Here is an 11,851-nt window from a genome sequence, read left to right as displayed (position 1 = left end):
AAACATATTTATTATTTCTTTTTTCTGCATTTTTACCGCAATAAAAGTTCGAAATAAAATCATCGAATTATCTTGCTTCCTGATTCCTGAACAATTTGTTTTTGTTCACTGACTCTTTTTCCTGCCTGTTTTATAGCTGATGCAATTCCGTTGGGCCTGTTGATAAACTTGCAAAATGTGCAATAAGAACGTTAGTTTTACCGGCTCAAGAAGAGTTAGGGAACAAAAACAAATTGTTCAGGAAGCAAAAGAATTCGATTTTACTTCGAATTGCTTTTATTGAGGTAAAAATGCAGAAAAAAGAAATAATAAAGATGTTTTAATTAAGGCAGTTGGGCACTATGAAACAAAAGAAAATATTTTAGCAACATTAAAGAGGAGGAGAGAAGACAGATATCAAGAATTTTTTATTAGGGCGGATCCAATACGTTAATTTAGTTGAAAAAAAAGCTATCTACCTATCTATGTCAAAACTGGTCCCCAGTTTTTGCCGCTTTTCTTAAAATTTTTCTATTGGAATAATATTTTTTATTTTTGATTATTAAAATGTAAGTTCTTCCGAAAATTTTGCTACCCCGCGCACCTCAAAACGATAAAAAAAATAGATTTTTCATCCCCTCTTGAAAAAGTGGTTTCTTTTTCAGAAATCGTGAGATCTTAGAAATCCTTCAACTTTACGGGCCCAAAAAATTATCTCCTTTTTTATCATAAAACAAGCTATGTTTTCTCAAAATTACAAACCCCTACGACTTTTTTTCGCAAAAATAAGAATAAAAAACGAAGAAAACAGTTTTTCCGGTTTTTCTAGGAAAATTGGGGGTTATGTGAAAATAGTTCAGATACAAAAGTTGTTCATTTTTTTAATCTCTATAACTTTTACATTGAACATTTTCGTCTAAAATTAATAGTTTTGCCACAATTTGCCACACCACCTTCCACCCCTTTTCAACCCCCGGGATTTCACCCGCGGAAAAATTCAGCTGTTTTAATTATTTTTTCCCAATTTCTAATCATTTCACCTGCTTGAAAAACCCGGTTTCGCCGTTTTTGAAAATAAATTATTTTGGAGCTATTTAGCCTGGACTAATTAAAAAGTGGATTTCTTTCATGGCACTCTTATGAAAGGAACCAACCTTTGTCTCACCCCTTATCAAAATTGAGGAAGACGGGAGGGAGAGACACTGGCTTTAGTGTTCATGTACTCTAATGAAAGATCTCAATGAAAGGAATTAATTAATTTATTTATATAATTAATGTCTACCAACCATATACTCCTCCTCCTCGACCCCTTACCGTGATCGGTTATAATTCCTCAAATCTCAAGAGCGGATTGTCAGAGGACGTACTCACAAAGGGCGACTGGGATATCCGGAAAAAATATACCTATTGGTGAAGTGCATATCTTGAAAATGGTACTCATAAAGGCAATAAAATGAATCGTCTGGACTAGACATATCTATTGGTGAAGTCGAAGAAACTATCTTGAAAACGAAGTTGAAAGTTTTATCTGCACAAAATTTGAGCACAATATACCTATTTATTTAGCTTCCTAGCTCGAACTAGGTGGCTATTTATTAGGTCCACGATTTTGTCATGTTACCTACATAAAATTACACTGATACTATGGGTTACTAAAACGATCATCGAGATCATTTCTTATTTTTGGACACTATCGAATTTTAGAAAAATTGGTCCATGTGTGAGCCAAGTTAAAGATCAGAAAGCGACAGTACAGCAGTAGGGACGGACAGGCACATAAAGTGGGCGCAATAGCACATTTTTAGCGCATTTCCACAAACATAAAAAAAATGCGCTATTGTGGCCACTTTGTCCGTCCGTCCGTCCGCTCGTTTTGAGACGCTACTAGTTCTTTATCTACTTTTTTCGCTATTTAGTTCGTTATGGTGTCGAGGCTTGCACCAAGGAAGGAATTTTTTCTGTGTTTATTGCTAAAAAAGTTATTGTAAAAAAACCAACAAACCGTTTTTTACATGTTCCATAATTTTACACTTTTGCCGTTTATGAACACTATCCTAGAGATCGTTTATAATTTTGTATTGCTGTCTGTCGTCTGTTCCTTTGTCTGTGTGTCCCTCTATCTGTCCGTGTGAACGATAACTTTGTTTAGAAATGTCCGATCGCTTTTACATCTCCTATTAACTGAATTGCATGAAATTCAATATGGGCATAGCTTTAGCCATATAATACACAATGCCCAAAGTTGAGTCGAATCGATTCAAAATTCACAGTGCCCTTTTCGCATCTCGACCATTTATAAACCGAATTGCAAACTTTTTTATTTATAAAAGTATTTGAATGAAATTTGATACATAGGCACTTGAAATAAATTAAATTCTAACGCCAATTTCAAAATTTGGTTTTGCGCATGCGCAGTGTCAACTTTTTTATTTATGGAAGAATTTAAACGAAATTGAATACATAGGCACTTGGAATAAAGGAAAATCAAACGCCAGTTTCAAAATTTGGTTTTGCGCATGCACAGTGTCAACTTTTTTATTTATGGAAGCATTTAAATGAAATTTGATACATACGTTTTTGGAATAAAAGAAAATCAAGCGCCAGTTTCAAAATTTTATTTTGCGCATGCACAGTGTCAACTTTTTTTCTATGGAAGCATTTAAGTGAAATTTGATACTTAGGCGCTTGGAACAAAGGAAAATCTAACATTAGTTTCAAAATTTAGGTTTGCGCATGCGTAGTTCCAACTTTCTTATTTAGAAAAGCATTGAAATGAAATTCTTCTTATAGACTGAAATTGATAAGTAGCACATCAAAAATGGATTGCCCATGTGCAACGCTATCTTTCATATTTGTGGTCGGATTTTTACGATTTTAACAGAAGTTGCATCTTACAAATGGGAAATGAATGCAGGTGGAAATGCGCTTTATGTAAATCGTTTACGATTACTTTTTAACTTGTTTATTTTTGTGGAAGGGCGGCTCTAAGGCCTTGGTTCTGCTTATGCGCAATCTATTTTCTGACATACGTTTACAATGTTCTATTAAAATTTTAGAAAATTTGGTCCACAAATAAAAAACTTCAATTTGCGCATGCGCAAACAATTTTTTTTATATATGCGCTCAATTTAGTTTTATAAAGTCCATTCCTTGACATGTGTTTTCAATACGTGCTTTTTTCACTTCTTTCCACCCCCGAGCGGTTTTTTCCGCTCCCGAGCGCATTTTCCGCTCACGAGCACTTTTCCCGAGCGCTCGCTATAAACCGTTCGAGCATTTTTAGGAGTGCTCGGAACTCACAAGCGGTTTCGCTATGCAAAACAACTCAATGCTTGCGAGCATTTTTGAAATAATTAGAGCGCTGGTCGCTCGAGCGGTTTTTTAGAACGCTCGACCCAGCTCTGGGTCTGGGCATGCGCAATTGTTTTACGTGTTTTTAGTCAAGTTATTTTTTGACGTGCATTTTAATTCATTCCTTCCTTCTAAAATTTCAAAAAAATCCGTCCACAAATAAGAAAGTTAGCACTGGGCGTGCATAACCGATTCTTTCACACAATTTGTTTTTATAAAAAGCATCTTAGCGTATAAAATGTATAAGCACAATAAACGGCAAAATTGTAAAACAATGGTACATTGAAAAAAAATAGTTTTTTAGTAATAAACACAGAAAAAATTCCTTCCTCGGTACAAGTCTCAAGACCATAACGAACCAAATGGTCACAATAGGGGATTTTTTAAATTTTTGTGGAAATGCGTTAAAGAAGGAATACATGAGGTACAGCGAATTGCTTTCCACATTTGTTATGCCACACATTGTCACTTTGTGCATGCTTGAATCGCTCAAAAAGATCCCAAGCAATGTTCTAGTACCCAGATAACATCAATTTTTCTTGGAATATTCTCTCAATATACTGAATATTCTTATTCACCTATTTATAAAATATTTAAAGATTATTTATTAAATTAATTATTCTATTAATAATCGATACATAATAATGTGTGGATATTGATAAAACAACTGCCCGTTATTGTAGCAACTTACAAAGCACTCTAAAATAAGCCAAAATCTGCGCTATTGCAAAACGACGGAAACAATTGAACCCAGTACGAATATTGTAGCAACATGTTGATATCATCACAGAGTTCATCCGTTTCAGTGATTTTACAACAGCACAAATTTTCGCGAATATACAAACTATGTTGCAAGTTCATACTGAAAATATTATATATGAGAATATTCTTCTGACGTTTTGGGCATGTTCCAAAAATATTCATCTACTCTTTAAAGGAATATTCCATAAATTCTCCTTAGAATATTAAAAAAAAGGACATTTCAGATTCAGGGAATATTCGCAGAATAACTTGAATGTTGATTTAATATTCCAGGAATATTCTTTAATTATTAAGGAATGTGAGTTTGTTATCTAGAAATGCTGTACCCAACGAAATGAGTTAAAAAAAGTGAATTGACATAAGCAATTCACTACAGCACATACAGGGAGTCTATAAAAGAACTCCGGGGTTTAAAAAATTAATATTTTTTAAACTATAAAAGATAGCAAAATTTGATCAATTCCTTTGAAACAAGCAGCTCAAAGAGTTTTACTCATACGAATTGGGAATGTTTCTCTCAACAGTTGGCAGCGCTGCGGAGCGTTGACCGTGAAATGGCGTAACGGCTGCGGCAGGCAGTCAGTGTCGTCTGGACTAACTAACTAACGGAGCTCACATTGAACTTTACTAAGTTGTTAAAAAATCTTGAAAATGTAAGCTTTCTAATCATATATAAAACATGTATGTACGTTTTTTACTGTATTAAAATATTTTGTCTTAAAACCCCGGAGTTCTTTTATAGATACCCTGTATAAGTTATAGAACCAAACATGAAAAATGTCTAGTAATATATACCCAGAATAATTGAAATAATATTTAATTGTCTTTCACTTACAGTTGGTCGCGTATTATAGGTAAATAGTGTACATTTTAAAAACAATTCTGTTAAAACAAAGGCAGAAAAATATTAAGTAATATATACAGTAACAGACATCAAATATAAAACAATTCAAAGTGTCTGCATTAATATAAAAAAAACATAAAACAACGTAAACATATTTACTAATGGTTCTAAAATGACTGGAAATGACTAAAAACGCCTCGATTTGTCAATAGCACAAATTGATTTTTCCAACATACATAATATTGCCATTACCAAAGAATACTGTTACTCTTTGCCATTAAATAGCAGAATGAACAGGCAGTATTTTGGTGGGAACAGAAATTGGTTTGATATATAACGAAGTAACTTATGTAGCACCGCCAATTAGGATCTTTTATTTACAATTTCTATAGTGAAATGTGAAACAACACTAATAAAATGGACAAGTTAATTCGAAAGAGATCAGTATTGAGAATCAGAAGGTTGATCCGCATAATCGTACAGATAGGCAGAATATCCAGAATTAGCGGTAGTATTAGAACCTCCCCCACCGTCTGTAGGTAACGGGACGGGAAGGGGCCTCGCTGGCCTTCGCGGCCGATAGGAACCTCTGGGGCCTGAATTACTGGGACCACTAGGTTTTAAACGAGGCCTTCCTGGACCACGACGAATCACTGTGCTACTTGTGCCGGGAGAACTGTGATATCCTAAACTTCCGGATGATATAGACGTTGATGGCGAAGATTCGATTGAGCTGAAGGGATCGTTTGTTTCTAAAACAAAATATTGAAGTATTAACAAAATAATAACCGTACAATACCAATGTGCATAGAATTATTAGGTGTAGTTGCGGAGTTGTTGAACCTTCCAAGAGCGGAAACACGCCTTGAACCTCTTGGTCGCCCTCTTTTGGATGAACCGCGCCCTGGAATTTTCGGTTTGACTGTTGTGCCATAAATATTGTAAACTGTATATTCTGAAATCGTAATTAGTGTATTCATTCTACTCTTATAATCATCAAATAAATTACTGTTATTTATAGACGAGTCTCCTTCAACATCTAAAAAGTTAAAATCATTCACATCTTCACCGCCCGCTACGCTAGGAGATTGATCACTGTGTGGGCTACTTGGACCGCTGTCCATTGGTTGTAGCGAATCTTCGATTCCACTTTCTGAACCTTCAATTTTAATTTTCTTTGTTTCTGGGTTCGCCATATGAACAGCCTGAAATTGTTTGTAATTGCATAATCCTTGTTTAAATTTTATCGCTTTATAAATTGTTTATTTAGGTAGGTGTATTTAATTGTAAAACGTGAAACTGCGTGGTAAAATGTAGGGGCATCTAGTAGTTTGTAGTGTTTTTATCGGACCAAATTTAATTAACGCACGTTATCGCCGTTAGAAGATGGAGGTGTTTTACAATGTGTGCGTTATTTTATGCGTCAGTGAGGAGGTGGGACGTGTTCCTTCGAAGCTGGCGTTATCAAGTCTAATTGTGATTGGCGGTATTATCCTCGAAATCCGTCGAAGTGGTGATCCCTTAAATACTGGAATCAACGTAAAAACGAGACTGGTTGCTGCTGCAAGCTGTTAGTTTTCGCGACGGTAAAAAGAGCGCATAAATTTGTTTACGCTAAATCTCGAGATTCAGGAAGTCCTATTGCTTTAATTGAACAGTTCGTTGGTTTCCAAATAAAATGTGTCGAAGTTAAGCAATTTTGATTAAAGATTTAAGTATCGTAAAGTGAAGTTGTAAAATGTGCGAAAAAGTTAGTTAGGAGGTGAGTAAACAAAGCAGTTGTCAGCTTAGTAAAACACTTGCCTTTTATTAAAAGTTTCTACCATCCCACAACCACCGAATGTTTGTTCATTTTACTCATCAAATCAGATTTTGTCATCAAGAACAAGTGAAATTCAAAAGCTGTTAGCGTATGTGAGTTTAATGCGCCTTTATCGCAAATCTTTTACGACCAGATTATTTGAATTATTAAAAAAAAGACTTATTTTTAATTATCGCCCGCCGGTGTGCGAGGTATTATGTTCAAAAAAGCTTTGCAAAGTTTTTTCAGGAATTTTTTCTAACTGTTTCATGTGTGGAATACACTTTTTTCATAGTCAAATCAAAATTGTGTGTTTATTCGAATTCATTGTGCGACCCGGATAGGGTTTTCATGTCAGATTTTTTGGTGCCCAAAGATTTATTTCAAGTATTGGGCAAAATTTGTGTAATAAATTCAATGCAATTGTCGGAAGTTGATCAAGGTCATCAGAATTGGTATTGGAATTTTTCTTTATAGCAGATGCCAGAGGTGCTCGAGGCGAAATGATAAAATTCTAGTTTCAATTTTGATTCGTTTGAGCTAGCTGGAAGGTGTTTTGTGGGTTGCGTTGTGACCGCGTGCTATTGCACACAGCAACAAATAAAAACTGTCTGTCTGTCAGTATGTTTCTTATACCTGCCTAAACCGTTTATACGATTGCGAACAAATTTTGGGGAATGGTTGAACGTATGTCCGGGAAAGTTTCTAATTTAGCAAAATTGCGAAACCCATCCTGGAGCACATTGACGCATAGGGGATACGAAGTTCGCCGGGTATGGTAGTACTAAATAAATGTGCAATCGGTTTTCTGATTACTTTGGGAATATACCGTCACATGCTGCCTTCCTAATCTCGCTAGGCATTTTGTACGTCCTAAGTACTAAATATAACAGCAATGAAGTTGTGTGGTATCTATAAGGATATGCTTGTACTATGTAACGGGTGGTCGCTTTAGAAATATAAGTTTTTTTTCGAATTTATATTGTGGGGTAAACAAACTAGGTCAGTAAATGACCGTTTTGGCGTGTAATTTTTCGCGCCTCGACGGATTTGCTTGAAAATTTGGATTTAGGTTCCTCTTACCCTCTACTTCAAAGGTGAACTGAGCCCAGGGTTGCTTTTACTTGGGCGGTGAATGCCACCCCTTCTCGGGGTTCAAAATAAGTCTGGAAATTGATAAATTCAGTAATTCTATGCAACTTTTGTTCTATAGAGTTTTTTCACTAAGTCAATAGTATTCGAGTTATTTGCGAGTGAAAATGTTCATTTTTCAACAAAAACACCACGTTTTCAGACGGTTTTTCGCAAATAACTCTAAAAGTAAGTATTGTATCGCAAAAAGTATTCTTAGCAAAAATATAGCTTATAAAAAAACAACAAAATGGTCTCTATATGAAGTCTGTAGACCCAGTAGAATCAAAGTTGTAGCTCATGAAAAGTAGGTTCTCATTCGTCAAATTCCAAATCGAGTACTTCAACGTGAAATAACCAAAAAATGAAGCACTTTTCGGGGAAAACTTATGAATACTTTTTTAAAGTGTTTGAAAAAACCTTCCTTTTTGTTTTTAAGAAAAGTTCCTAGCGTCAAAACCAAATGAGTTACACTCAAAGAAAGTCGGTCCTTTTTTTTGGTAAAAAAAAATCGAGGAAATCACCCCCTAATTAGCACCCCAATTGTAATTAAGCGTTACCGCTTACAGTTTAATTATGTATTGTTTATATGATCTGTAAGTTTGACCGGTGCAAAGTGCTTATTTTTGAAAAAATGTAGTTTTGAAGTAAAAAAAATTTTGAAATTTTGAAAAATGTCTTATTTTTCAAAATAACTTCAAAAGTATTAGTGATACGAAAAATTTACAAGAATAAAAAAATGTAGCTTTTGCTTTTCTGAACATTTTGCTTTTTTTTGTTTTTCTGTAAAACAAAAATTGGTTAAGATATGGCTGTTCAAAGTTTGCATACACTCTTCATGAGTGACTAATTCGAGCCCTTTCAACTACAACCCTTTCAAAAATAATAATAGCAAAGAAATCTAACTTTCATGTTACTGTATAATTAAATAATCCCAAATTGCTTGAATTTACAATTATATGATTAATAGGGGTAGTTTCCACCCCTAAAAAATAAACAGCAACCAACGGCACAAGTCCAATTTTTCAGTGGAGGGTAAGAATAACCTAAATCCAAATTTCCATGCAAATCAGTGGAGTCAAAGTATTCTATGACATTGTTTTAATTATAACTATTTTAGAGGTAAGATTTAGGGGTTAAACTGTGATAAAATCATAAGTTATGCTGTTTTATGTTAACTGATATTTATTCACTCCTTTAAAAGATGATTTGAATCAATTACCCGCTTTAATTTACAATTATACGATTTTTTTCTAATAGGGCTAGTTTTTTCTCCTAAAAAATAAAAAGCAATCAGGGGCTCAAGTTCAACTTTGAAGTGGAGGGTAAGTAGAACCTAAATCCAAATTTTCATGCGATTCAGATTAGAGTGTTAGCTTTCGTAGTGTACACACGTACGTTTATCGTAAAATGGAAAATAAAATTGATTTAATATTACTTAAACTGAATGACCTAGATAGCAAAACCGATGTCACGAACAACAATATTGCTTTGTTGTCCTCAACGATCGAGGAATTAAAAAATGAAAACACGTGCCTTCGCCAACAAGTTCATCTGCTGGAGGATAGAATAGATTATCTAGAAAATCAATCCAGAAGGAACAATGTTATTTTTTACAACGTAGAGGAGCATGAAAAAGAAACATGGGAAACTACTGAGTCGAAGGTGCGTCAAATCATTCATAAGGAATATGGGATGCAAATTCATGATACGGAAGTGGAGAGAGCTCATCGATTAGGCCCGAACAATAATACTACAAGACCGATTATTGTTAAATTCAATCACTTCAAAGTCAAGGATATTATAATAAAGCAGGCGTATAAACTGAAAAACACACCGTTCTCCGTATCGCATGACTTTTCGAAATCTGTGCTGCAGAAACGTTCGTTACTAAAACCCTATTTAATTAAATCCAAGGAATTAGGACATCGCGCGCATCTTCAGTACGAAAAGCTGTCCATAAATGGCCGAAAATTTACAATTGAGGATTTACATTCTAAAGGCGTTACTTCACCTAACGACCTTGGCAAACTGTTTACCAAAGTTTCATCCTCATCCAACATAAACGAAATTATCACCAGAAGCAAGTCCGATTCCAAGCGTCTAGAACAATAGGGAGCGGTGAGTACGATCCAACAGTTTACAATCATACACCAAAACATTTAAGCTTTAAAACCAAAAGTGAATGACATTCAAATATATTTAGAAACCTTACACACAAAGAATCAAAACATCGCTGCGATCTGTTTTACGGAGCATTGGATGAAGGATGCCGAGCTTTCTACCGTGGTCATTGAAAACTATTATGTTGCGTGTAGTTTTTGTAGAAACAGTTTCAAAAATGGTGGTGTAGTGATGTTATCGAGGATTGATTATAATTTTAAGGAACTTAAATTTTGTCATATACCATGCTTTGAAAAAGACTTTGAGTACGTAGCAGCCCAGTATGGAAAACTAATCGTTGTCTGTGTTTATCGATCCCCCAGTGGAAACATAAATTTATTTTTTGAATGTTTGTATTCACTTTTAGATAGTATAATATGCTTAAACAGTGACGTTATTTTATGTGGCGATTTTAATATCAATTTACTGGATAATACGACCGATAAGAACGAATTTGTAAACTTGCTAACTTCGTATAATCTGAAAGCTACGATATCTACGCCAACAAGAGTAACGGCTACGACTGCCACATTGATTGATAACGTCTTTACAAACTTATCATCTCACAATTTACTTAATGTTAGCAATGTACATGCTGGCCTTTCTGATCATCATTCACAAATGGTCACTTTAACAGAAAACAAAACTGTTACGTCTACTACCCGAAAAGCTCATAGAAATTTCTCACATAAAAATAAGGTACAGTTTAACAGCCTTATTGGTAAGGTTGATTGGAAAGATCTTCTTTCTGCCAATGACACAAATACTATGGTTGATGCGTTCTACTCAGAATTTAACAAATGTTTTGAAAGGGCTTTTCCTTTGATTACTTGCATCACTACACATATTCAAAGAAATTTGTGGATTACATCAGGAATTAGAACCTCTTCCAAAAACAAAAGATGGCTACTGGAGATGAAGAAATATTCTACGGATGCTAATTTTCTAAACTACGTAACTCGTTATTCAATTATCTTAAAACATATCATTAACGTAGCACGTACTTCGCACTTTCATAACAAGATTTTGAGATCAAGTAACAAAGTAAAAACGACATGGGATGTAATCAATCAACAGTCAAAACAACCCAAGCCGCTTCACGAAAACATTGTTTTGGAAGTCGAGGATGAAACTCTTACTTTCCCTGGCGAGGTGGCCTCGGTCTTCAATAACTTTTTTACAAACATTGCTGTGGGTTTAACAAAAGATATACCAGTTAACATCAGACCACTTTCCTCGAACGGTAACTTATGTAGTTCATTTTTTATTCACCCAGTTAATGTTGATGAAATCGACAACTTAGTTAAGGGTTTAAATAACAACAATTCTGTGGGATATGACAACATTCCGTTATTTTTAGTTAAAGAGAACCGGGAACTGCTAAAGTACCCGTTAACTGAAATTATAAATTCTTCTTTTTCTAATGGAATCTTCCCAACGCGTCTAAAAATTGCTAAGATCATTCCTCTCCACAAAAAAGGTAGTAAAGGAGATTTGAACAATTACAGACCAATTTCACTGCTGTCTGTCATATCAAAAATCTTGGAGAAGGCCATGAAAGCACGGTTACTACGCTATCTTCAATCTCATAACTTAATTGCAAATAATCAATACGGCTTCCAGCAAAATAAGAACACCTCAGTAGCGATTTGGAACAATTCGTTTTAGGCGTTTTTTGTGACCTTTCCAAGGCGTTTGATTGTGTTGACCATAATATCATGTTAGAGAAACTTTCAAACTGCGGCATCAGAGGTATAGCTGCTTCGTGGTTTCAATCTTACCTATGTAATAGGCAACAGTTTACAGAAATCACCACATTA

The 11,851-nt window shown here is 34.8% G+C and overlaps 1 protein-coding gene across 3 annotated transcripts in view; it reads right to left on the bottom strand.

Moving 5' to 3' along the window:
* Positions 1-4,893: 4,893 nt before the first annotated feature.
* LOC116165546 (chromatin-remodeling ATPase INO80) overlaps positions 4,894-11,851 on the bottom strand; it is a 28,488-nt gene continuing 21,530 nt past the window's right edge. For all 3 annotated transcript variants that reach the window (XM_031480085.1, XM_031480084.1, XM_031480086.1), the window contains exons 20-22: positions 5,946-6,141; positions 5,736-5,891; positions 4,894-5,688 (exon numbers count right to left, since the gene is read on the bottom strand). In XM_031480085.1, the coding sequence (XP_031335945.1) occupies positions 5,378-5,688; positions 5,736-5,891; positions 5,946-6,141 (663 nt within the window). In that variant the 3' untranslated portion in view covers positions 4,894-5,377. The remainder of the gene's footprint in view (positions 5,689-5,735; positions 5,892-5,945; positions 6,142-11,851) is intronic.

This window comes from Photinus pyralis, unplaced genomic scaffold, assembly GCF_008802855.1.
Source record: "Photinus pyralis isolate 1611_PpyrPB1 unplaced genomic scaffold, Ppyr1.3 Ppyr1.4_LG3a, whole genome shotgun sequence".
In the NCBI taxonomy this organism is placed as follows: Eukaryota; Metazoa; Arthropoda; class Insecta; order Coleoptera; family Lampyridae; genus Photinus; species Photinus pyralis.
The sequence above is the reverse complement of the archived record's forward strand: the minus strand, read 5'-3'. Positions and strand labels throughout refer to the sequence as shown.